This window comes from Eschrichtius robustus, chromosome 9, assembly GCF_028021215.1.
Source record: "Eschrichtius robustus isolate mEscRob2 chromosome 9, mEscRob2.pri, whole genome shotgun sequence".
NCBI lineage: Eukaryota > Metazoa > Chordata > Mammalia > Artiodactyla > Eschrichtiidae > Eschrichtius > Eschrichtius robustus.
This window is the reverse complement of record NC_090832.1, coordinates 44,565,879-44,593,710: the sequence shown is the minus strand read 5'-3', so window position 1 is coordinate 44,593,710 and position 27,832 is coordinate 44,565,879. Positions and strand designations below refer to the sequence as shown.

Below are 27,832 nucleotides of genomic sequence, written 5' to 3'. Positions count from 1 at the left end.
AAAATTTGTGATCCTGTTTTATTAATTTTCCTTTTTCCCAAGTGGCTGACAGCTGAGTGGGGAGGCTAATTAAATCTAATAATAGTAAAATTCCAATGATAAGTTTGCCTTCTTGCCATAAGCTGGCAGAGCCATGGCTATGTGGAAGAGTAATTGGGAACTTAGTGGAAATAAAAATAAAAGTGGGAAAATAATGTTTTATCCGACACTAAGTTATCATGTTCCTGTTCCCCCAAAACTTCACTGAAGCCATCTCTGTTTTTCTTCTCATATACAATTGGAGACTTGAAGATCACATGAATCTGGAGCAGAACCCAAATTTCACAAGCTTTTCCACAGGAAGATGAAAGATTTCCCTTAAGTTCACCTGGGAAATAAATTAAGAATAGAATTCTAAGCTTAGCACAAAAAAATTCCTATATAGCACTTTCAGAAAAAAATACATTTAATTACAGACTTTAATCTTTAACTGTCATTGGATCATTTCTGAAAAACCTCAGTGAATAATAAATATTAATATAGTGTATTTACATCTTTGGCATCTGTAGCCTGTTCATTTTCAGGGATTCCTCAGTTTCAGATTAAAAGTGGATTCCTCTTACTGTTTTGGCATATAATTATGGAATCCTTTTACTTAACTTTTAGTAATTCCTGAGTTCTTGGGCAAAAGAGATCATAACATCTGATGAATTCGTTATCCTGAAATAGAATCCATGTCAACTTAAAAAACACTGGTTGTGATCTTTTTCATATTTAAGATTTTAATTTTCATATAGTCAAATGAATCGATCTTTTATTTTATGGCCTTTAGCTTTTGAGATTTAATTAGAAGGATCGCTATTCAAATATTTTCATGTATTTACAAATCATATGTTTATTTACTCTGGATATTATTCTTATGTTGTAAGAAAACACTTCTTTCATATAGATAACAAACTGACCCAACATCATTTATTGAATGGTCCATCATTAACTTACTGATAAAAAGAGACGTTATCATTTACAAATATTTATATGTACATAATTGACTCATGTATAATGACACATTATTCTGCTGATATACTTTTCTTTCCAAGGAATTGACATTTTAATTTAAAATAAATTATTAAACTCTCATAAGGAATAATGTTGGAATTTTTAAAAGATTGCTTTACACTTAAAAAGTAATTTAAAATCTGACATCATTACAAATGAGTCTTCCCAACCAGAAATAGTGTATGCTCATCATTTGTTTGTATTTTTTTTCAGATCATTTGATAAAGAACTTAGTTCTTATAAAAGCCTTGCTCATTTCTTAAGTTTATTCTTAAGCATGTGTAGATAGTATTTCTAGCTATTGTGAATAGGATATTTTTTCAGTTACATTTCTAACGGCTTACTTCTGCTCCTGGATTTTTGCCTGCTCCTCTATAATCTGGGTTTCTGGTATTAAGTCTGGTTGAACGAGAAGCAATGCATTTAGTCTGAGGCCAGCAATGGAGTGGATGCCACCAGCTCCAACCATCAGATTCTGCACTCACTTGTATCTCTCTGCTGATTCGTGGCCAACGTAGGAAGGCTGGCTGCCTCACTTGCTTTCATTTCAATTGCTCATCACTCTATCTTTCCTAAGAAAAACAGTGATTTTCATAAGATGCTGCTTTAAACTAGGATATAAAGGGCTCTGATTTTTGCATAGAAAAGAATTTCTCATCCCTTGTGCCCCACCCCTGGTTCACCACCTCCCGTCTTTCTGAACTCCTTTGATCGAAGTGCTCGTAACTTCCACAAGTGTTGGCTTAGGAATGTTATACGTCTGGAGAGAAACGTTCCTTTTCTCCTCCTTTCTCCTTTTTTTCTTCTCAAACAGGGTTTGGATTAGCAATGGAAATGAAATCTTGTGCTTAAAAAAATAAATATTGGCACCTTCTGCATACCAGAATGGAGTTAGATTTTCACATGAATTATCTCCTTTATTATTAACAAAAAATGAATGAAGTAAGTGTCATTTCATAAATAAGAAAACAAGAGGTGTAGGGAGGTGAACTAAATTTCCCAAGGGCAAATATTTAGTAAGCATTAGCATTATGATGCAAAACCTGGTCTGACTGTAGAACTGAAAACTCTTTGATATTCTTGTCTTGCCTTTTAGCCCACTTTTAAGGATTAAGTTGGAATCTACTAAATCTAAGATTTCTGATATGTAACAATGGCACTTAGTAGATTTAGTAGATTAGTATGATTAGTAGATTAGTAACTTTAGTAGATTTTTATGAGTTTTAGTAGATTTAGTAGATTTTTATGATTTTTAGTAGATTTTTAGATTTTTATGATTCTTTTGTATTGATTCTACTCCTCATTTATGTCCCAGATGAAATTCAAGGGAAAATATTTCATCTTCCTTTGGAATACTCTGTCAAATGTTTCATTTTGCTCCACGGTCAAGTGATGTTTCCAGTCTCCGATGGTACCTAGTGGGACAAGCACATCAACAACAACTGGGTAAGAAATAGCACTATGAGGGCAAAAAGTTCCTCCAACCCACTTTAATCTCTTCTCCAACTTACTTCAGTCTGTTCTCAAGCCAGCTAAATATCTGTTAGTTCTCCATAGGCTTTGATACCTCACTTTCCTTTTACAGTTATCAGCTAAGAAACAAATTTAGGATGTAGTAAGACTGAAAATAAGGTTATAGCCCCCTTCATTATCAGTTAGACTTCCAACAACCACTACCATTAAATTATAACATTTCTTTAGGGAAAAAAACCCTTAAAATATAAGAAGAGATTCGAAAACTTAAATATGTTTTACTAAATGCCAGGCACCATACTTGGCAAACTACATCTATCATGTAATATTAATTCTTAATACAACCCTTAAAACAAACGAGCAACATATTAAAAGGATTATGCACCATGATCAAGTAGAATTTACTTCTGGGATACAAAGATGGGTCAACATATGTAAATTAATTAATGTCATACCACATTTACAGAACAAAGGGAAACAAACCTCATGATCATCTCAATAGAGAAAGAGCATTTTATAATATCCAACACCTTTTCATGATTAAAAAAAACCTCAAAAAATAAAGAAGGGAGAAACTAAACATAAAAAGTCATATATGAAATAGCTACTGCTAACATCGTAATCAATGGTTGAAGACTGAAAGATTTTCCACTAAGATCATGAACGAAGCAAGGGTGCCTATTCATGCCATTTCTATCTAACATAGTACTGGAAGTCCTAGCCAGAAAAATTAAGCTATAAAAAGAAATAAAAGGCATCAATTGGAAAAGAATAAGTAAAATTGTCTCCGGTCACAGACAACATGACTTTATACACAGTAAAACCTAAAGATTCCACACAAATATTATTAGAAGCAGTAAACAAATTCACAAAGTTGCATGATGCAAAACCAACAAACAAAAATCAGTTGCATTTCTATACACTAGCAAGGAACAATCCAAAGAAAAAAATTCACAAAACAGTTCGATTTAACATTGCGTTAAAAAGAATAAAATATTTAGGAATAAACTTAGCCAAGGAGGTTAAAGCCTTGTATACTGAAAACTACAAAATAGTGCTAAACAAAACTAAAGAACACAAATAACTAGACAATAGCCCTTGTACATAAATTGGAAGATATAACAATGTCAAGATGTGAATACTACCCAAAGTGATCCACAGATTCAATGAAATCTTATGCAGTAGTCCACTAATATTTTTTGCGCATAGAATAATTTACTATAAAATTCATATAAAAATCTCAACAGACTCTGAATAGCCAAAACATTCTTGAAAAAGAACAAAGTTGGAGGCATTAGATCTCTTGATTTCAAAACTTACCACCAAATCAGTTATCAAAATATTGTGGTACTGGCATTAAGACAGACAAATAGATCAATGGAACAGAATACAGAGCCCAGAAAGAAACGTTCACAATATCAAGCAAAATGAATTTTGGCAAAGGAATCAAGACCATACGATGGGGAAAATACAGCCTTTTCAATAAATGCTGTTGAGTAAACTGGATATCTACATGGAAAAGTGTATAAAGTTGGGCTCCTACTTATACCATATCAAAAAATTAACTCAAAAAAGGAATATATTTAAACATAGATATTTTACCAAAGAAAATATGCAGTAAATCAAAAAGCACATGTAGATTTTAGTAGAAATCTACTAAATGCCATTGTCTACTAATCTACTAAATCTACTAAAAATCATAAATCTACTAAATCTACTAAAAATCATAAAAATGTACTAAATCTACTAAAAATCATAAAAATCTACTAAATTTACTAATCTACTAATCATACTAATCTACTAAATTTGTGGGCATAGTTTTCTGTAGTGTGTACTTTTCATTTATCTACAAATAAATTTGGGATTAAAAAGCAAAAATCCTTTCATCCTTCTAAGTGAACTTTATTCTTTGGTTTTAACCAGTGTGAATGTCAAAATAAATAGAGAACTCACATGAAACACATACATCTATTTAATAATTTACCAGATCACAAAGTTTACATGAAAGAGCAGAGGTTCAAAGGTGAAATAATCATCTAATGGTTCTATCATTTAACTATTGGTTGAAAAAATACTTTTATCCATAACATCTCAGTCACTAAACTAATTCCATATGTATTTACTGGTTAAATAATTTAAGATAAAATCATTTTGAATCGCTAGAAAAATATAAGTGAATCTGATCATAATTCCCAAATGCGGAAAAGCTTGTGAAGCATAAATCAGTGGAAGAAACTTAAAGGAAAAAATTAGGTAACTTACAATCATCAACATTTCAAGGCACCACTATCCACAGCAATCAACAAAGGAAAGAACTCAATGTTTATGTACAGTGTACATTACTAAGGATGCATGAATTACAACCACATTGAAAACATACACGAATCTCAGAAACGTACTATTGCGTGGAAAAAAGGCTAGACACTTACTGCATGAAACATTACATAAGATAAAAAAATAGGTTAAAATAATCTATGGGTTTAGAAAAAGAGAAGTTACCTATAGGAGTGGTACAGTAACTGGTAAGGCAAATGACAGAATTCCTGTGGTCTTGGTAATACTCTGTTTCTTCATCTTAGTGCTGGTTCCATAGGTGTGGTCACTTTGTGAATATTTATCAGGCTGTGTGCATGTGATTAGTGATTTTCAATGTATTTTGTCATATATTAATAAAACTGGTGAAATAATTCATAAGCATAAATAATAAACATAATTACAATGACGTCATTATAAATAAACAGCCTTTCAGAGTATGTAGGGCCATACTTCAATATTTTACTTTTTATTACCAGTACATGCTCATTATGAAGAAACAGGAAAAGAAAAGTAGATTTGAATGTCATGCTTTTAAGGCACAGTGGAGAATGGATTACTTTTATTGAAGAATAGGTAAAGCATCGTGTTTATTACACAATGACACTATAGCTAAGCTAAAAGAATACGATATGCATTAATATAACCACACTAAGCAGTAATCGCAATACTCCCAAATCAGAGGAAAGAAATGGACAGAAAAAATATAAAATTTTAAACAGAATATTTCATCTCAACAAAATTGCTTCACAAAAATAAAAGTTAAAAATGAGGCTGCAATCAAAATAAATATGCAGTGATTCATTTGTTAGCCAAGCAAAATAAGTTATTTATTGATGTTGGGTTGATTAGAGTTTGAGTAAAGCATCTAAAGAAACATGGCTATAGAAAATAAACATACCTAAGACTGTAAACTGTCTCCCAACATCCGTGAGTCTACCCTTGTCTTTAGTAGACATATATTACAAAGAATTATTATAAATTATAATCTAAGTTTGAATAAATTATAATAGAAAAGCTGTGGAAACTTTTTTCTTTCTTGTTATATAAACACATAATATTTGGGCTGCAAAACTAAAACAATTACTGGCCCATTACCGAAAAGTTTGCCTATGCCTCGTATTAGGCTCATGTCTTCTTTTTTATTTAAACAGTACAACCTGTACTACCTTTATTTATTTTAATATTTAAAATGTCCCAGAATTTGTCAGTTGCAATAAGTCCAAGTTGGCTGTGGTGTGCTTTTGACATGTTTCCAGTATTCTTTCAGTTCTTTCTGATACAGGAAGATGTTCTAGGCTCATTTGTACTTTCCTTGCCCCTCCACTGCAGTCAGTCATTGATTGTGACTGGTTTAGGTATGCTTTAGGTATGCTCATTGCTCAGACTTCTCATTGCTTTCAGGTCCCTCAGCAGACAGACTTAGGTAATATGACATGGTACAATTTCATGTGATGATATGATGTGCCCCCAATTACTTCAATTCTTTGAGATCCAAAATGACAAAATGAAAGAAATGAATTGATTACTTGGAGTGAAGAAGAGGAACAAATTACGACATCACAATTATACAGGTCTTTCTAAAACGTTTCTCCATTTCACCTTTAGTTAAAATTTTGGGCAGACCATTATTGGAATAGGGCATCCCCTCCAACAGCTTAGGAAACTAAAACTTCACTGATCATTAAAAAGTTCCAAGGAAACAAAAAGTTAGTAGCATTCTTAGGTGCAGATGTACTGTATCTTTTTTTTTTTTTTTTTGGTATAGAAATGAGGAAACTAAGACAATTCCTTTAATTGTAGATGTGGCACTGTGTTTTTCACTCTCATGTTATTAAAGACTTGTCTAAAGAGAGATCTCAAGCATCTCTAAAGGCCCCTAAAGCATTCAATTCAATGAAAATTCCTGCTATGAAATCAGAAATTATTGGGTGAGCTATTCACCTTTGTAAGTGTTCTAATCTCTTTGATTTCTACTTTTAGGGTTGTCATTCTCACAAAATGTATTAGTGCCTTAATTCACGAACATTAGGTAAAACGAGATAAGATTAACATTTCCAAGCATAAATTACCCTCAGATTAAATCCTATTTCCTTATCAGTGCTGATTTGGACATTGAAGGGATTAAAGATCTCCCCTGGAATCAAATTCTGTGTTTAGTGGAAACCTGAAAATCATTATCAAAGAGAAGCTTATGTAAGCATGATGACTGAGGAATGAGGAAATGTCCAAAAGAGATGTTAGGACAGATCTGCAACAAATTTCAGTTATTGTTGAATTCAGGAAAAATGGGCTGGGGTTGTGATAATTCCAACTATGTTTTTATTTCTCAATATTGCTTTGGCTATTTGAGGTCTTTTTCTGTTTCATGCAAATCTTAAGATTATGTGTTCTAGTTTTGTGAAAAATGGCTCTGGTAATTTGATAGGGATTGCATTGCATCTGTAGATTGCTTCGGGTAGTATGGACATTTTAAAGATACTGATTCTTCCAATCCATGAGCACGGTCTATTGCTCCCTTTTACCTGTCTTCAATTTCTTCCCTTAATGTCTTATAGTTTTCAGAGTACAGTTCTTTCACCTTCTTCATTAAATTTATTCCTAGGTATTTTATTATTTTTGACGAAATTGTAAATGAGATTGTTTTTCTTCACTTTTCTTGATTATTCATTATTAGTGTATAAAATGCAACAGCTTTCTGTATATTAATTTTGTATTCTGCAACATTACTGAATTTATTTATTAGTCTAATAGTTTTTTGGAGTCTGGAGTTTTCTATGTATAATATAATATCCTCTGAAAAAAGTGAAAGTTCTACTTCTTCCCTTCCAATTTGAATGACTTTTATTTATTTTACTTGCCTAATTTGTATGGCTAGGACTTCCAATACTGTGTTGAGTAAAAGTACCAAGAGTGGGCATTCTAGTCTCATTCCTGATGATAAAGCTTCTGTAATGTCTACTTTAAAAAAAAGATAAACAAATTGGAAGGGCATCACTTAGGATGGACAACCCTGGGTGTTTTTGAAAAAGTAATTTAAATATAAGTGATTTTATAAGACCCTTGGTACATTCCACAGCCATAGACAGTTTTACATAGGATGGTGCAAATAAAGACATGAAAAATAAATATCAGCCCTGTGAGATAAGTATAAAAGATCTTACTAACCTTATTTCATGCCCAAGGAAGTCATTGCTGTCGCTTTCAAATACATCTTATTGTGTGTTGGATAGTTGCCAAAGTTAAGTAAGTATGACTACTGGTTACATGCAGTTCTCTTTAGTATACCCAACAGTTTTGACTTTTGCTGTTTCTGGAATAACTGGATATCATTTTCCTAATGTCAGCAAAATCTTACCCAATTTATTTATCCAAACTGAGTTACCTTCTGACACCCTAGAACAATACTCATTGGCCAAGACGAACTCTGCACGGGATATTTCTTTCTCAACAACAAATTGATCCCTATCATCCTTAAGTTATATCAGAAGTGGATTTTTCTTCTTCAGTGAACCTGTAACAGTGAGTAGTAAAAGGGTAGACTTAGAGCTCTTTCAAATCTCACCCCCTCTTTAGCATACAAATGAATTTACTTTTTCATCAGTTTTATATTTTTCCTTCTCTATTTTTTGAACTTCAGTGCAAGAATAAGAGAGATACAAAAGATGTCCTTTACACAATCACTTCCTCCATATTAATCAAGGCGATACAAACAATATATATTTTGCCAATACCCACATCCCACATGAATCTACCCCATATCCCACTCCTTTTCTCTTGTTTCTATGATACACCAACACTTACAATTCTCTCTCTCCTGAAACTGTGCAAGACAGACTAAACATAATAAACATCAAAAATAGAATGATGTTCAGAGTGTTTGTGTAGGCTGGCTGACACTCTTTTCTCTTTTCTCAGCATCCAGATTTTCTGGAATTGGTTTTTCAAGTCTGTGTGTGTGTATGTGTGTGTGTGTGTGTGTGTGTGTGTGTGTGGTATTGTGGGGTGTCAGGAGGGACGTGATCGTGACTCACATTTTCATCTTTGCTTTTCTCTTCAACTATACTCCCAACTTATGACTTTTGCATTGTCCATGTTCTTCAGTATAAATCCTTCCTTTCCACATTCCACAGACTAGTTTCTCCAAGGCTTTTCCTGGAAAATTTGTGTACTAGTATCATAATCACTCTCCACCTACCTCTATTGAAATGGTACTTGATGGCTTATCAGCCAGTCTGTTCTAACTGAGTTCTCATTAGTAGAAATTGCTTGGATTTCAGCTTGAGTGAGGAAACTCTGGCAGGTTAGTAGGGCTTAATTGGATCTTTTAAATGGGAGTCAAATAACATCCCATGAAGCCTTCTCTGGAGGTTGAGATAAAACATTCATGGAAACCAAGACAGTGCTTTATCACTTATGTTTTTGATTCTGAATTTTTAGTGTGAATGTTTGGATTGTTAAAATGCAGATTTTCGATCGCAAAGGAATTTGGGAGTTTACTAGAACTGGCTCAAGAAAATAAACAGAGACAATACAACATCAGATTATCAAAGTAATGTCAACCTTGTATGATAAAAGACAGATTCCATCAAAAACAGGGCAGTCTCCTAGAAACAGTTAGTTAGGGGGAGGCAGATGAAGGAGAGAGGCTGAGGCAACCCACCGCGTGGTCAGGCGGCCGTTGGGTGGGCGCCCTGGCCTCGACGCCTCTGCCCTGTGTGGCAGCAGGCAAGCTCCCTACCCACTCTGCTGGTTATGGTGCCCACTCTCACCAACGTGTCTGCTGGGATCCCCAGCAGCAAAGTGAAATACTCAAAGCTCTCCAGCACTGATGATGGACACATTACCTGTCAGAAGGAAACTTTACCTGCCGAAGTGAGCTTCAATCGAAAAAACGTCCAGGTGTCCTGAGATCTCAAAGTTCAAGAAAAGCCCTACTAACATTCCTTATAAGGCCATTGCCTGCGCCTCCTTACAGTTTTTGACTGGTGTTTTTCTCATTATTACGGGCTGCCTCCTGCTGGCAGGCTACAGCAGCAAAGTTGGCGCCAACCGAGCCTTTCCAGTTCTGACTGTTGGCGTCCTGGTGTTCCTCCCCAGATTTTACCACCCGATCATCGCATACAGAGCATACCGAGGCTGCCAGGGCTACTCCTACCGTGATTTTCCGGACTGTGATGACTAGGCCCCGCCGCAGCCAGAAGAGTCACAGATGGGGGTGAGCAGAGTTTAAGGCATTTGGCAGATGCTGTGGAAATTGATGCCTAAGGATTAAGGAATTCTGCTGTTTTGCAAATGCTTGGCAAAACTATGCATTTTTGCATAGTTGCAAACTATGCATTTTTGCATGGATTTTATAAATCCATCCCCAAAATGTTAACTGAGTTTACAATTAGCCAAATAGGAAGCTAGGAGAGGACGTGCTCTATTTTTATTTTTCTGGCCCTTGCACAAGTCCATGACAAATTTTTCCACTTGGATATGTATAGAGGAGGAATAGCAATGTTAATTGTATTAGGAAGTGAAAAGTTACTATGCAGAAGAAAATGTTGTTGCCACCACCTATTTAGAGCTGAACAATTCTTTTAAATAGTCCTCATTGATAATTTTATCTTGTGGCAAATGGAAAAATGCAGTACGTTATGTTAAATTTCTTATTACCAAGTAATTTATTTGAAAAGTTTCTGAGTATTTTATCCCTCACACTTATCTCTAGCTTTGATTCTATGGATGATCTTGGTAAAATCAAATATCAATTTAGGAAAAATAAAAAGAACACTACAGCTGTGTTGTATGGAGGCCCCACGAGCTCTAGAGTCAGACAGAACTCATTTAAAATCCCAGATGCCAAATTTCCAGCTATGTAACCTTGGACAAATTACTTTAATACTCTGAGATAGAGTTGGGGACCGTAATTCCTACAGTTTGGGGTTCCAGTAGGGGTCAAATAAAATATTCTATATCAACAACATAGCACATATGTGTTTTCAAAAGTGTTAATTTCTCACTGTAAAATAGGGTTCTATAGAAGACTGCACATAAAATTAACTGAGTCATAAATGAATTACATCCATTCACCTCAAGCTAACATAAGAGAGCTAGTCACCCAAGAGAACTAGACTGTTAATCTGTAAAGTTATCAATTTAAATCATGACACAGGGTTACTTTTTATTTGTATGAGCTTCCTCTTGATTCCTATACAGGAATAGGGCAGATCCAGGCTTTGTGGTGCCTAAAGCTTATATAATTTGGAGGGGGTCTCTTAAGAAAAAGAATGCAACTTTATGAATTCAAAATTAAGTAGAGGGCATGGCAAGGGGCCTATACAAGTGTGGGGTCTTGAAGCATGCTATCTACAAGAAACCCACTTTAAATATAAAGACACATGTAGAATAAAGTAAATGGATGGGCAAAAATACACCATGCTAACACTCATTAAAAGAAACTAGTGGTGGCTATATTAATTTCAGACAAAGGCAACTTCAGAACAAGGAAAGTTACCGGAGATAAAGAAGGTCATTACATAACGATAAGAGATCAGTTCTCCAAGAAGACATAACAATCATTAACGGCTACACACCTAAAAACAGAGGGTCAAAAATACATGAGGCAAATACTGATAAAGCTGCAGGGATAAATAAATGAATCCACTATTGTAGTTGGAGACTTCAACACATCTCTATCAGAATGGACAGATCCAGCAAGGAGAAAATCAATAAGTACATAGTTGAACTCAACAATACCATCAATCAACTGGCTGTAATTGACATCTATAGACCACTTCATCCAACAATAACAGAATACACTTTCTGCTCATACGGAACATTCACCAAGATAGACCACATTCTGGGCCATAAAAGCACTTCAACAAATTTAAAGGATAAAGAAAATAAGCATTAAAATCATACAATGCCTGCTCTCAGACCACAATGGAATTAAAACTATAAATCAATAACAGGAAAATAGCTGAAAAAATCTCAAAATATTTTGAAATAAATGAAAATGAAATTGTACGATACAGAAAAATCAATACTTGTGTGATACAGAAAAATAAATACTTAGAGGAAAATTTATAGAATTGAGTTCATATATCAGAAAAGAAGAAAGATCTAAATCACCTAAGCTTCAATCATCTAAGCTTCCACCTCAGGGCACTAGAAAAAAAAGAGCAAATTAAATCCAAAGTAAGCAAAAGAAAGAAATAATATAAATTAGAGCATAAATTAATGAAATTGAAAACAGAAAATCACCAAAACCAAAAGCTGGTTCTATGAAAAAGTCAGTCAATTAATAAGCCTCTAGCCAGGCAAAGAAAAAGAATAAAAGGAGAGAAGATGCAATTACTAAATTGAAAATTAAAGATGTAATATCACTAGAGATCCCATGGACATTAAAAGGCTAATAAAAGATACTATGAACAAGTCTATGCTCGTAAATTTGATAACCTAGATAAAATGGACCAATTCCTTGAAAAACACAGTCTGCCAAAACACACACACACATATATAGGCAGATATATGAGGAAATTGAATCAATAATTAATAATCTTTGAAAACAGGCCCAGATGGGTTCACAGGTGAATTTGATCAATTCTCTACACTCTCTTCTAGAAAAATAGAAGCAGGGGAAATACTTCCTAATTCATTCTATGAAGCCAGAATTACTCTAATAACAAAACCAGACAAAGACATTGCAGAAAAGAAAACTACAGACTAATATCTCTCATGAATATAGATGCAAAAAACTGTTCCTTATCATGCCTTTCTTCTGGTCCTCCCACCCTGCTCTGGCTTGTCAATCCAAGAAAAAAGCCTCCATCATATCTTGTCAGCTTCAAGGGTGGAGAAAATAGAACTATGATGGGGAAAAAATGCTATCCCCCCTTCAACCCTTGTATCAATTACAAAAAGTCTCCAACTTATAATTCCAGTTTACCTTTCATTTTGTTTTTCCGAGTCTTATTCCAAGAGTTCTAATCTGGGACTCTGACTTCAAGGAGTCCCTGAACCAGAAGAAATTACATGCAACGTTTTGTGTGTGCACACCCATGTGTATTTTGGGAAGGGTAAATATCCACAGCTTTGAACAAATGATTGAAGAGTTCTGTGCTTCTCCCACCAAATTGGGGGTGGGAGGTAAGTATGATGCTCTTTCATGAAATTAGAATTTATGACCAACATGTTGCTAATTGGAAGTTATATCAAGTATTAATTGGTTTATTTTAAAAGAGAGAGAGATACAGAACAAATTAACATTAAAGACTTTAATTAGGGAATTCCCTGGTGGTCCAGTGGTTAGGACTCTTCTGCTCTCACTGCCGATGGTCAGGGAACTAAAATCCCACATGCCACACGGCCAAAAAAATTTTTTTTAAATTGTAATCTTAAAGAAAAAGACTTTAATTTACAGTTTTTAGTCAAGGCCAGATATGGTTCCATCCTCTATACCTTCTTTATGTTGGAGATGGAATAATATGAATTAATAGTCATGATCTTAAATATTGCAAAATTATGAATTCACATTCATATTATCAAATAAAGTTTACACTATACTAATATAGCTTTAGGGTTAATTTGAATTTCAATTATTAGGAAACAGGTAACCCATGAATTGTCTATTTATATAGGGTAAGCTTCTGCACTGCCTTCTCCTTGAAGGTGATTTTCTGCCTACTCATCTGGCAGATTCCACATGAGCGAGAAGAGCAAAAATCAGGACTTCCTTATTTATTGTTCAAAAGTTGCCCAAGTTTGGTTGGCACAGATGAGACACCTTTGCCCTCTAAGTGGGTCTTGGACTCTGATGTTCTGCACACTAGAGTCTCATTGCCACCTGCACCTCAACATTACCAAGGTTTCCCCCTCCCTCCGTCCCTCCATCCCTCCTTTCTCTCTCTCTCCCTCCCTCCCTCTCTCGTTCTCTCTCTCTCTCTCTCTCTCTCTCTCTCTCTCTCTCTCTCACACACACACACACACACACACAAGCTCTGTAAATGTATTGTCCCTCCACTAATGCAGGACTCACTCCTCAACGTGCAACTTGAATCAAACTATCAGACCCTGAAAATCATCCCTCCGGGTCGCGGTTCCTCCTCTCTGCGTCGGACCAGTTCTCAGGTTTCCAACCGCGACTGATAGACTGCAGATTGGATTGGCTGAGCTAGGTAGAGGAGCAGAGGCTCCACCAAATCACAAATCTAGGATTTTCATCTTTCTTGGTCTCCTCCCTAGAATCCTGGCAACAGATGTGTGTTATTTCTCTTAGGGGGAACCCTGCCTGGGGTTGCTATGGAGATAGGACGCTGCGACTTGCAGAGCGACTAGGACCCAGAAATCGCCTAGCAGACCTAAGCAAAGCCACTGCCTTGCGTTGCCTCCTTCCATATCTGCACGCCCCCTTCATCCAGAACTTTTTTTCTCTTGACTCCTTCCATGGAAGACTCGACCCCCCTGAAACAAAAAATAGAACACCAAGAACTTGGGGAAACAGGGCGGCCGTGGGAAGAAATGGTAACAACCTCCCAAGATCCTGAACCGGGGTTATCCGAGGCCTCAGAGTCGGAGCAGGGGCCGGAAACTGGACCCCAGCCCAGCAGCAGCCCTCCTGGGATCCCCCAATCTGGAGCCAGCACGCCTGTGGATGACCTCGTAGGACCAGGTGTGTCATCTCCACCTTCCCCATCTCAGGAGCCCTCTTCCACTCCTTCTCCCCTGGCTCTGGCCGTGCAGGACCTTATGGCACCATGGCAGTCAGACAAGACCACTAGTGTGATTTCTGAAGCTGGGACACCTCACTTTGACCATTTGGAACAGTCATCTGATAAAGGAGAATCAACTCCTCATCAAACATGCCAATCAGAGGGAAACACTTTTCATCAATCTCAGCAAACCAAATGTCACCTGTATGGACCGAGGGATGTGAGCTACAACAACTCTAAACGGAAAGAGCTGAGATTTGACATTTTTCAAGAAGAAGACTCCAACAGTAACTATGATCTGGCTCAGCCTGAGTCTGGGGCTTCTGAAGTGGCCCCCAGCATGCTTGAGATTGCCATTCAGAATGCTAAGGCTTACCTACTAAAGTCCAGTAGCAAATCGGGCTTAAATCTGTAAGTCTTGGAGGAAGGGGGTTGGGGGAGAAATTTGGCAAAAGAAAGGGGGTATGAGTATCTCTGTGTGGGGATGTGTTTCTGTGGGTGAATGTAAATATATCTGAAAAGTCTGTATGAGTGAGAGAGTGACTTAATAACTCTTTGTATCATAGGACTCAAAATAGGTCACTGGTGGGGATTCTTCTAGCTTCTTTAAAGACCCTAGGTGCACAGAAATAAAATCTAGGAATTATGGAGTCTGGGGTTTGAAAGAAACCATAAAGATAGTGAAGTCCAAGCATCTCTCCAAGATGCTTGTAAAAAAGGACTGTCTACCAAAATCTAAGCATTCTAAGTGCTTATATGGCTTGGTTTTGAGTCCCCACCCAGGCCAGTGCTAGGGTGATAAATTACCTGTGTTAACCTGGAACTGTCCTGATTGAGCTCTGAAAGTTCTGCATCCTGAGAAACCTCTCAGTCCTAGGCAAACCAGGAGAATTGGTCGCTATACAGGCCACCCAAAAATACATGCCATTTTATCCAGATCTCTTAAAATGTGGTGATCAATGGCCCAGGAATGTTCTGACCATCCCATTATAGTTAAAATTCAGATCTTATCGTTGAGTATAGATTTCTAGAGATTCTTGCTGCCAGGGTTACATAAAAATAGAGTCAACAGAATTTTAGGGCTAGAAGGGACTTGAGAAAACATCTAATACAATCCACTTGTTTTTTAAGCGAGGGGACTAAGTCATGGAAAAATTAATTTGCTCAAGATTTCTCTGGCTGACAGCACTCACTGACTCTTACCTTTCCCTCACTATGCTTTAGCCACATGGCCTCTTCAGTTCCCATGCTGCTCCTTCTGCCTGAAAGGCTTCTGCCCTAAGTCTTTCTAAGTCTTTGCCTGGCTGGCTTCTCATCTTTTAGAAGTCAACTTCCACAGAACTCTATTGTAACCGCCTATTCTTTCCTTCATAGCACGTAAGGCCATTTATAATTGTACATAGACTTATAGACTTATATTTAATGTCTGACTCTCCCACTAAAGTGCAGGCCTTCAGAGTGCAGGGACCATGTGAGTTTTGTACACCACTATATACTTAATGCCTAGCACAGTGCTATCAGCTATTTACTGAATAAAGAATGAATAAATGAATGGAAGTACAGGAAACACAGCCCTGACCTTTTGAATCTAGTTAATCCACCATGTAATTTGCTGAGATGCCTCCTGATTAATCAGCAAACATTAAATGAATGCCCATTCAATATACAGTATGTGGCAAATGTTTGTAGCTATTACTTGGCTTTTAAAAATATGAGGTATAATTTTAAAGTCTGAAGAATAAGAAACCAATGAATATTTGATGTGAGAAATCTTCACAAAACCCAAATTAAAATATTATTTATAAATTACTGTTTTTAACTACAATTTACTTAAGTTTCAGGGATGTGATTTGCTGCTTAGCAGTGGATTCTATTTGAATTACTGATAAAAACTTCTTGTCACAATTCCCTGGGTTAAATAACAAGCATGAATTTACAAACTTTGATAAAATGCCAAAAGAGCTCATTATAAACACTTGAAAGTTCACAATTTAAAACTGAATACAAAACAAAAAATGGGAAAATTTCGTTTACTGAATGATTTTGTAACTGACATTACTTAAATAGCTAAATTTAATTTAATTTCCAAATATTAAGTCTCTGAGGTAACAAATGAATACCTTCCATAATATTCACTATTATTTTCTAAGTGCTTTAGAGCCTGTAGTTAAAAATGGCTTTTAGTAAAGGACAACTTTAACTCCATCTCTTATATGCAGACCTTATTTGACAGGCATGAAAGCTGTTTTTTTGTTGTTGTTGCAATTAAAACAATATTTGCCTAAAATACAAAATTTCACATTGTTGAATAAAAAGCCTACAGAAAATCATGGCTTGCTTCTTTTTTGCCAGTAATAATATTTCTGTTCATTTATAAAAATAGCAATATTTTGAGAAAGAATATGATATTCTTCATATATAATATTTGTAAACTGGCCTTCACATTGGTTGCCCATATAATCTACATATTTTTCTTTGACATTCTTAAGATCCGTTAGATAGATACAGATATTAAAGAAAAAATAAAATAACTAACCTGGCGGTCCAGTGGTTAAGACTTCGCCTTCCAGTGCAGGGTGTGCTGGTTCAATCCCTGGTCAGGGAGCTAAGATCCCATAAGCCACGCAGCACTGCCAAAAGAAAAAAAAAATAGAGAACTTGCTTTGATTTATTTTATGCTCAAAGTTTTTCTTGGCAGTGGTAGAAGTTACTGTGTTTTTCCACTAAAAATCTCTAAAGTCTTCGAGTTCTTGAAGTTTCCTAAAAACCCACTGAGAATGCATGAAATGTTTTTCAAATGCTTCTGACAGGGTTATTATCTGGAATTTTCTCTTTTTGGGTAGATATGATCATCTTTCTGAAATGCTGACCAAGGTCTTAGATAAGCGTCCTGAAAATGCTGTGGACATCATTGAAAATGTTAGCCAAGATGTGAAGATGGAACATTTTAGTAAAAAACTGGATACACTCCAAAATGAGAATGAGATGCTTCCAACCTATGAAATAGCAGAGGAGCAAAAAGCTCTTTTTCTCCAGGGAAATTTAGAAGGAGCTGACCAAGAAATGGAAGATGAAATAGTAAGTCACTCCTGTAAATTTGAATAGGTCAATCTTAGGGTTTTGAGGTGAGTGGGGTGTGGCTTTAAATTCATATCCACTGCCTTTTATAGCTTACTAAATAGTATTGCAATCTCATTTCACACCACTCATTTCCTTGGTTAGAGTTTCTTATGTTTTCACATAGTGTTTTAGTATTTCAGAGGCTTAGCTGTTTTATATGTTTGTAGGGTTAAACTGCTTGATATCAGAGAAAGTGTTTTCATCATCTTTTATATTCTCCAAAGTACCTGGTACAGATCTGAGTGTGTAGCTGTTTCTTATTAAATATTTGCTGAATGAATGAATAAATGTCACATAATTTAAAATTAGGCTTTAAATCAGGTTGCATATTTTTCCCTTTAATTTACTGGAAAAATTAAAAGAACTTCTAATGTCATTTGCATTCTCTTCCAAGGCTACTTCTTCATATTGTGTCTTGACAGTATATATATTATGTCAATGAGACATAATAGAAGAGGAGAGAAATAAAATATTTCTTTTAATCCCCATAGATAAATTGCTGAAAATATTTACAAAGTTGGTGACAGAGATAAAAAGGTATCATTCGAGAATAAAATCAGCTGTATTACTGAAATTTTACCTCCAAATATTTCAAATCAGTATACGCTACTGTTTCCTAAATGCCTGCATATTTGAAATTTATTCTACTGAGTAATTTATACTGTACATCTACTGAGCTTCTATGTTCTGTTACCATTAGACTATTTAAAACTGTCCTCATACTTGCAAATTTGATGTTTGGAGTAAAATATGTTCAGAAAAGGACATAGAATTCAGTCAAAGAAAGAGGAGGAGTAGGGATATGCACAGTAGGTATACCCTCTAGAGCTCCTTAGCTGTTTGTTATAGGGAGGCACAAATTGACACAGTGAGATATAGAATACTCAGAAAGAACAAGTGATAGGTGTCAAGGATTTGATATTGGCTGACCTTTTCTAAAAATATCTTACTCCAAACACTTGATTATGTAGCCACATATAGTATTGACAAGTTTGGGGGCAAACAGCATGTGGGGATCAAACAGAAGGCAGGCACTCTCATGCAGGAGTTTATCAAAGAAGGTTAGACTCCAGTATGAGAATAGGGCACTGCACTATCTATAGGCACAGTATTACAAGGCAGGGATCTGCGTCCTGAACTAGGTTTTGGGATGAGAATACAGATAAGCTGTTTTGATCCTGGAACCTGAGCCTCTTAACCAGATTCCATCAATTCCTCCTAATAAAGAGTAGGACTGGTTTTAGAGAAAGGCTGAACCAAGTCATCAGATGAAGATAAAAAGCTCTGCCTCAGAGAGTAGAAAGATGCAGGAACAGGAAGACAGTTAGCTCTTGGAACTCTGTCCCAGACTGATATGTTTAGAGTATTAATATTTCTATTCATGTCTTTGACCACACCAGAATTCCTGTTCTTAGTCTTCAGCATTCATTTATTCCTTCACCCATTGATTTGCAAACATACCTACTGCATGCTAGGTACTGAGATATACACATAAAAGACTTTTCTAACTTTACGTTGGTCACAGTCTAGTGAAAGAGGTGAAAAAAGATTGTAAAGTTATTTGACTACTGCAGTAATAGAGATATGGTGGAAAAAACAGGGGCTTTCGAATTAGATCTGAATTTGAATCCTAGTTCAATCACTTATTCTTTGTGTGACTCTAAATGACTAAACCTTTCCAAGCCTCAGGGATAATCACATGGCAACAACTTGAGGGGTAGAGGTCCTATATATAAAGGATCTGGCACATCCTAGAAACTTAATGAATAGTAGCGGTTACTATTGCATTGTTTTGACAAGCTATGATCAACTAACTTTGCTATTAGGATCTGGGCAACGCTTTGTAATGGCAGTGATATTTCATTTGGATCATGAAGGATAAGTAGAAGTTCACCAGGTGAAGACTATAAGGCATAAAATTCTGGGCCAAAAGCACAATAAAATGTCAGGAAAGATTATTTAGCATTTGGGAAACTGACTTCAGATTTGAGGGATTTTGAGTGAAGGAAATGAAGCAAGCAAGGTGCTTTAAAGCTAGACTGCTCACTGTGTATTGATAAGAAATTGATCTCTTGCATACAGTGGGAAATTAATAGAGGCTTTTAGTAGAGAAAGCATGGTCTGACTTATGGTTTAGGAACATAACTTTGGTAGTAACGTGGAGCAGAATGAAAGAAGAAGGGTTTGAATGGGGACAAGTAAGACAGTATTAGAAGACTTCTGTGACAGGACAAGTAGTCCGGGTGGAGACTAGCATGTTAAAGAGCTTTTTAGGTGGTGGAATCAATAGGACTTTAACTAAATATGAGAGTCAAGGGAGTCAGAGAGAGCAAGGATGACTGAACTTTCTAGTTCGGGAAACTGAGTGATGGTGATATCTTTGGAAAATATTCAGATTGAAAGTTCTCGTAGTTGGCTAGGAATAAGGGTGTGAAATGTAGGAGAGAAGTCAGAGTGAGAGAAGTAGATTTTAAAAACCACATATCACTTGGGGTGGTGTGGGAGAAATCTTCTAAGCATAAAGTGCTGAGTGATGAGATGACTGAAATTTTGAGGACACCCATATTTAGGCCTCAATTAATTAAAAAGACTAAGAAGAAATAGTTATAGAGGACAGAGTAGGATCAAGAATGCGTGGTGCAATAGATCCCAAAGAAACAGTCTTACAATCAGATGAGATTAGGATTGAAAAAAGTCATTATGCTTATTTTGACACTCTATTTTTCAACTCAAGTTATAATACAAATAAGAGCAGATCATTTGTAAGAAGAGCAAAGTGCTCTTAATTTCTCAGGGTCTAAAGGTTGTCTTGCCAAGTTATCCCTAGCTCAGTTAAGGTTATTTTCTACTTTCTCAAAAATGTTTTTCTAGAGTTCACTTGAGACTCTGTTTTTATTTTCCTGTATTTCTTTTTTGGAATTATTTCTGCTTTTCTCATTTTAAACCCAAAATTATTTATCATAAGTAGAGCAAGCATCTGACTAAATTATGTCTTCAAATGTAGTCATGCCTGAGCATTTATCTTATTATACATTCCTTTTATTTATCCTGTATATTACACCCATATTGATTTTTATTTACCCTATATCTTACCATATCCATATTATAAATATTTATTTAGTAAATGTATGATAATATATAAAAACATATATAAATATATATTTATAAAAATTTTTTTCTAAATATCTGTAGGTAGGTTTTGCTATATTTATTTATTTATTTGGCAAATATGGCATTTTATTTTTTTTATTTTTTTTGAATTTTATTTTATTTTTTTTACTACAGCAGGTTCTTATTGGTTATCTATTTTATACATATTACTGTATGCTATATTTTATTATTTCAAGATATTAAAGGGGCCACTTAAATACTTCTTATAAGGAGAGGATGTTGGACTTTTTTTTTTCCATGATAGGTTATTACAAGATATTGAATATAGTTCCCTGTGTTATACAGTAAATCCTTGTTGCTTATCTATTTTATGTATAATAGTTTGTATCTGTTAATCCCATACTCTTAATTTATCCCTCCCCTCCCTTTCCCCTTTGGTAACCATAAATTTGTTTTCTGTGTCTGTGAGTCTGTTTCTGTTTTGTATATAGATTCATTTACATTAGTTTTTAGATTCTACATATAAGTGATATATAATATTTGTCTTCCCCTGTCTTACTTCACTTAGTGTGATATTCTCTAGGTCCATCCATGTTGCTGCAAATGGCAATAGTTCATTCTTATGGCTGAGTAGTATTCCATTGTATACACATACCACATCTTCTTAAACCAGTTGTCTGTTGATGGGAACTTGTGTTGTTTCCATGTCTTGCCTATTGTAAATAGTGCTGCTATAAACATCAGGGTGCACATATCTTTTGCAGTTAGTGTCTTTGTTTTCTTCAGATACATACCCAGGCATGGAACTGCTGGATCATATGGTGGTTCTATTTTAAATTTTTTAAGGAACCTCCATACTGTTTTCCATAGTGGCTACACCAATTTACATTCCCACCAACAGTGTAGGAGAGTTCCTTTTCTCCTTGTAGATTTTTTGATGATAGCTATTCTGACCAGTGTGAGGTGATACCTATTGTGGTTTTGATTTGTAGTCTCTAATAATTAGTGATTTTGAGCATCTTTTCATGTGCCTGTTGGCCATCTGTATGTCTTCTTTGGAGAAATGTCTATTTAGGTCTTCTGCCCATTTTCCGATTGGGTTGTTTGTTTTTTGATATTGAGTTGTATGAACTGTTTGTATGTTTTGGATATTAACCCCTTGTCAGCAGCATTATTTGCAAATACTTTCTCCCATTCCCTAGGTTGTCTTTATGTTTTGTTAATGTTTACCTTTGCTATGCAAAAGCTTGTAAGTTTGATTAGGTCCCATTTGTTTATTTTTGCTTTTATTTCTTTTGCCTTGGGAGACTGATCTAAGAAAATATGCTATGATTTATGTCCAAGAATGTTTTGCCTATGTTCTCTTCTAGGAGTTTTATGGTGTTGTGACTTATATTCAGGTCTTTAAGCCATTTTCAGTTTATTTTTGTATATGGTGTGAAGGAGTGTACTAATTTCATTGATTTATATGTAGCTGTCCAGGTTTCCCAATATCACTTGCTGAAGAGACTGTCTTTTCTCCATTGTATATTCTTATCTCCTTTGTCGTGGATTAATTGGCCATGGGTGTGTGGGTTTATTTCTGGGCTCTCTATTCTGTTCCATTGATCTATATGTCTGTTTTTGTGCCAATACCATGCTGATTTGATTACTATAGCATTGTAGTATTGTCTGAAGTCTGGGAGGGTTATACCTCCAGCTTTGTTTTTTCCTCAGGATTGCTTTGGCAATTCTGGGTCTTCTGTAGTTCCATATAAATTTTAGAATTAATTATTCTAGTTCTGTGAAAAATGTTATGGCTTTTAAAAATAGGGATCACATTAATGTAGACTGCAAGCAGTTCTCTTATGGATAAAATATTAATCACAGCAATTGTATTCCCAGGCAGAACACTCTCTTCCAAATGTAATGGAGTCAGCTTTTTATTTTGAACAAGCTGGAGTTGGTTTGGGCACAGATGAGACTTATCGCATATTTCTTGCCCTCAAGCAGCTTACTGACACCCACCCAATCCAAAAATGTCGTTTCTGGGGTAAGATCTTAGGTCTGGAAATGAATTATATTGTAGCTGAAGTGGAATTCCATGAGGGAGAAGATGAAGAGGAGGTGGAAGAGGAAGATGTACCTGAAGAGAGGGACAATGGAGACAGTGAAGCTGATGAAGATGAATTACCAAGGTCCTTTTACAAGGCCCCACAGGCTATTCCAAAGGAAGAAAGCAGAAGAGGTGCCAACAAATATGTCTATTTTGTTTGCAATGAACCAGGAAGACCATGGGTGAATTTACCAGCAGTTACACCTGCACAAATTGTTATTGCAAGAAAAATCAAGAAATTTTTCACTGGGCGATTGGATGCCCCCATCATAAGCTACCCACCCTTCCCAGGAAATGAGAGTAATTACTTACGAGCACAAATTGCCAGAATTTCAGCAGGGACTCATGTCAGCCCTCTAGGATTCTATCATTTTGGTGAAGAAGAAGAAGAGGAGGAAGAAACAGAAGGCAGGCGAGATAGCTTTGAAGAAAACCCTGATTTTGAAGGCATCCAAGTGATTGATCTAGTGGAATCCCTATCCAATTGGGTTCATCATGTACAACATATACTCCCTCAGGTAGGGGCTTTGCAATTCTCAGTCTATCATCTAGTCAGCAAATATTTATTAATTCTGTCTACAATGCATACAATATATACAAGACAAAGGCCTTCAGACTCCAGACAGAGACAATTAAAAAACCTAGTGAAAACACAGAGTACTGTATAATTGCCAAGTAGTATAGACCTGTGATCCAAATGTAAATAAAATAAATATTTCTATGGAGTATTTGACAAGTTACATAAGGATTTAGATTTAGGTGTGTTGTGAAATTATTTTTTATATGTTAAATATAGATGGTACATTAATTTTGGTAAGAGTTCTTTTATTCTATTTTTATAATACAAGGAACTTATTTTGCCAAGAATGATAAAAGATTCTAACAAAAACAAGTAAACAGTGTTCTATAGCAGTTACATAGAACCTATTCTGCCAGTTGTTCTTAATAGCACTTTATATGTATTATCTCATTTAAAACTCACAACTGTATGAAAGACTAATATCCTTATTTTACAGAGGAGGAAATTAAGGCAGAGGGTTTAGGAAATGTCACAAGGGGAATACAGCTAATAAACAACAGGGTCAGATGTGAATGGGCAGAATGGATCCAGAGTCCATACTCTTAATCAATCTGTTAAACTGTCTCCTCTGCAGGTAGAAAATCTTCATCATACTTTGATGTACATAAGAGATATTCTTAAATACCTCTAGATGAGTTAATTAAATGAGAAATTATAAGCCCCAAACTCCATACCTAATCTTATTATCACATTTTTGTTATTAATAATAATAATAGTACCTTACCTTCACATAAATCAGTAAAATGCATTACTACCTTCTTCACTAAGGTTCTAATGATTTTAATATATAAATGTTCTGTAACTTCAAGAAGTGGGCAGATTCTTGAAATAAATAGTACAGTCTTTTGCTTAAAATAACATTGATCAAAACAGCTTTTGGTAAATATATGTTGAATGAATGATCAATATGCCACATAATGGGATGTCATGCAGATAATTACTTCAATCCAAAAGAATATTTTGATATTTTAAGGTCCTTGTTAGACTACTAAATCTTCCAATATTTATACCCAGGGTCGCTGTAATTGGTTCAACCCCATACAAAAAAGTGAGGAGGAAGAAGAAGCAGAAGAAGAAGAAGAAGAAGAAGAAGAAAGAGAAGAGCCTGACTACATAGAACAGGAAGTAGGGCCTCCTCTCTTGACACCAATCTCTGAAGATTTAGGTAATTTTACACACACTATATGTGTGTGTGTGTGTGTGTGTGTGTGTATAGGCATACATAAGTATGTACACATGTACATACAAGCAGACCTTGGAGGTATTGCGGGATAAATTCCAGACCACTGCAATAAAGTGAGTCAATAATTTTTTGGTTTCCCAGTGCATGTAAAAGTTTTGTTTACACTCTACTGTAGTCTATTAAGTGTGCAATAACATTATTTCCCAAAATATGTACATACCTTAATTAAAAAATACTGTATTGTGGGGGGATGAGAGAATTAGGTGAGGGAGATTAAGAGGTACAAACTTCCAGTTACAAAATAAATGAGTCAAGGGTATGAAATGTACAGTGTGGGGAATATAGTCCAAATAAAAAGGTCTTTGTATGGTGACATACAAAGTGGCTAAACTTGTCGTGGTGATCATTTTGAAATGTATAGAAAAAAATCACTATGTTGTGCAACAGGAACATAGTGTTGTAGGTCAATTATAGTTAAAAAAAAACACAAATATACATGCAAACTCAAAGAAAAAGAGATCAAACTGGAAGAAAAAATATTGTATTGCTAAAAAATGCTAACCATCATCTGAGCCTTCAGCGACTCATAATCTTTTTACTGGTGGAGAGTCTTGCCTTGATGTTGATGGCTGGTGACTAATCAGGGTGGTGGTTGGTGAAGGTTGGGGTCTTAAAATAAGACGACAAGGAAGTTTACCACATTGACTTTTCCTTTCACAAACGATTTCTCAGTAGCATGCAAAGCTGTTTGATAGCATTTTACTCACAGAACTTCTTTCAAAATTGAAGTCAATCTTCTCAAACTCTGCCACTGCTTTATCAGCTAAGTTTATGTCATATTGTAAATCCTTTGTATTCGTTTCAACAATCTTCACAGCATCTTCACCAGGAGTAGATTCCATGTCCATGTCAAGAAACCACTGTCTTTGTTCATCCATAAGAAGCAACTCCTTATCCATTCAAGTTTTATCATGAGATTGCAGCAATTCAGTCACATCTTCAGGCACCACTTCTAATTACAGTTCTCTTGCTATTTCCACATCTGCAATTACTTCCTCCAACTGAAGTCTTGATCCCCTCAAAGTCATCCATGAGAGTTGGAATCAATGTCTTCCAAACTCCTGTTAATGTTGATATTTTGACCACTTCCCATGAATCATATATGTTCTTAAAGGCATCTAGAAAGGTGAATCCTTTCCAGGTTTTCTTTTTTCTTTTTTTAATTTTATTTGTTAAATTCTCCCATTTATTTATTTTTTCCTTCCAGTTTTATTGATATAATTGACATACAGCACTGTATAAGTTTAAGGTGTAAGACATAATGATTTGACTAAAATACATCACAAAATGATTACCACAATAAGTTTAGTCACCACCCATTATCTCATATAGTTAAAAAAGAAAAAAGAAAAAACATTTTCCTTGTGATGTGACGAGAACTCTCAGGATTTACTCTATTCACACCTTTCATATATAACACACATCAGTGTTAATTATATTAATCATGTTGTACATGACATCCCTAGTACCTACTTATTAGGATGTTTGTACCTTTTGACGACCTTCCTTCAATTTCAATTCCCCCTCCGACAACCCACCATCTCTGGTAATCACAAATCTGATCTCTTTTTTTATGAGCTTTTTTGTTTGTTTTGAAGTATAATTGACCTACAGCACAATATTAGTTCCTGGTGCACAACGTAATTCACCATTGTTGGAGCAGTCAGAACACACACAATATTTATAGAATTAAGTTATCTGTTTTACATGGGCATGGTCTGTGGTACCCCAAAACAATTACAATAGTAACATTAAAGATCACTGATCACAGATCACCATAACAAATACAATAATAATGAAAAAGTTTGAAATACTGAGAGAACTACCAAAATGTTACAGAGACACAAGGTGAGCAAATGCTGTTGGAAAAAATGATGTCAACAGACTTGCTTGATGCAGGGTTGCCACAGAATTTCAATTTGTAAAAAACTCCATACCTGTTAAGCACAATAAAACAAGGTATGCCGTACTATGTATGTATACAATGTAATATATATTTTTATATATATACCAAATACTCTCTATATATTGATACTATATATGTATATATACACAGGTATTTCCTGCTTTTCAAAAGATAGCCTCCACCACTTTGCTTTTATGAGAGAACTACATTAGTAACTATTTTCACTGATAGAAATCCAGAGGATTTTCTCTTATTACGAAGAAAAAAAAAAAAAAAGGCAAAAATAGCGTTCAGCACTTGTTTTGCAGTGAGCAGTTACAGAAGCAGCACACACTTCAGTCTGTCAGAGGGGCACCTCCAAGCTCCTTCTCCAGGAACTCCACGCAGCATCTCAGCATCAAGTTGCCATAGCTTTGAACTGTGCTTGTGAGCTTCTATGCTTTATCTCAGTTAATCTTGTCAATCCATTAGCAAGATGTGTCCTAAGGTAATTGCTTCTTCGCTCTATGTCATTTCAGCTTACAAAAGGTTTCATAGGAATGCTCTACTTTTGGATAGCAGGGGAAACCTGTGTACACACACACACACACACACACACACACACACACACACACACTACAGTACATGGTGGGAATAAAGAATGTAATGTAGCTGGCCCCACCAAGAACTGTCTAGGACAGAGGTTGCAGGAGTGCACTGCAGAGGAAGTATAAGGTGGCTCTACCTCTTAGTGGAAATGCTGATAGTTATCTTTTTTATCATTCTTGTTTTGCATTCTACAGATCATAAACACATGACGTAGTTAAAATATGAGGTACTGTTTTTTTTTTCTAATCTACTATTGTTTTCATATTCTTTTTTTCTTCCTATTCAGTTTTGGAGCATTCATGCTTATAACCCTAGCTCTCTTTCATAATAATGATTTGGTCATCATGTATTTTTCCCTCCGCCACATAGGCCTCCTCTTGTAAAACTTATTTTCTCTGCTTTACAAATGTACACACACACACACACATATATATATATACACATATGTGTGTGTGTGTACATATATATATGTGTACACACATTTTTTTTTCAAATTTCATTTTTCTACAACGTTCATATAATACCCTCTTGATCTTATGTTAAGCTGCTAATGTTTTAACTTTATGTCAAGTGTGTGTTTTAAGATTTATAAATACAGCTTTCCTGTTACACAGTATATCCTTGTCTATTTAGGAGTTAAGTCTATTTTGAATTTCTCTTTGGTTTACAG

General features: G+C 35.4%; 2 protein-coding genes and 1 long non-coding RNA gene across 7 annotated transcripts in view; 2 read left to right on the top strand and 1 right to left on the bottom strand.

Moving 5' to 3' along the window:
• On the bottom strand, positions 1 to 17,416 carry LOC137769354 (uncharacterized). Of its 4 annotated transcripts, XR_011074953.1 has the most exons (4): positions 17,056 to 17,416; positions 15,327 to 15,392; positions 7,990 to 8,335; positions 810 to 2,450 (listed from the first exon to the last, which is right to left on the bottom strand). It is a non-coding gene; the product is annotated as an uncharacterized lncRNA (long non-coding RNA). The 4 variants fall into 4 exon arrangements; XR_011074951.1 differs by lacking the exons at positions 15,327 to 15,392; positions 17,056 to 17,416 and adding an exon at positions 1 to 367 and having other exon boundaries at positions 1,380 to 2,450; positions 7,990 to 11,756; XR_011074950.1 differs by lacking the exons at positions 15,327 to 15,392; positions 17,056 to 17,416 and adding an exon at positions 8,856 to 11,756.
• Positions 9,451 to 10,006, top strand: LOC137769353 (transmembrane protein 230-like). The gene is made up of 2 exons (XM_068551168.1): positions 9,451 to 9,696; positions 9,743 to 10,006. The coding sequence occupies exons 1-2, from the start codon at positions 9,577 to 9,579 to the stop codon at positions 10,004 to 10,006; spliced, it is 384 nt and encodes a 127-aa protein (XP_068407269.1). The 5' UTR covers positions 9,451 to 9,576.
• RSPH4A (radial spoke head component 4A) overlaps positions 13,920 to 27,832 on the top strand; it is an 18,518-nt gene continuing 4,605 nt past the window's right edge. Inside the window, exons 1-4 of one of the 2 annotated variants that reach the window (XM_068551161.1) lie at positions 13,928 to 14,930; positions 17,363 to 17,597; positions 22,635 to 23,363; positions 24,440 to 24,590. In XM_068551161.1, the coding sequence (XP_068407262.1) occupies positions 14,254 to 14,930; positions 17,363 to 17,597; positions 22,635 to 23,363; positions 24,440 to 24,590 (1,792 nt within the window). In that variant the 5' untranslated portion in view covers positions 13,928 to 14,253. Of the gene's footprint in view, positions 14,931 to 17,362; positions 17,598 to 22,634; positions 23,364 to 24,439; positions 24,591 to 27,832 lie in introns of both variants that reach the window. The other variant, XM_068551162.1, reaches the window with a different exon arrangement.

Bases quoted from the DNA above. Each gene is read 5' to 3' on its own strand.
- LOC137769353 (XM_068551168.1), top strand. From the start codon at position 9,577: ATGGTGCCCACTCTCACCAACGTGTCTGCTGGGATCCCCAGCAGCAAA. The intron at 9,697-9,742 runs GTGAGCTTCAAT...GAGATCTCAAAG, and splicing joins AGGAAACTTTACCTGCCGAA to TTCAAGAAAAGCCCTACTAA.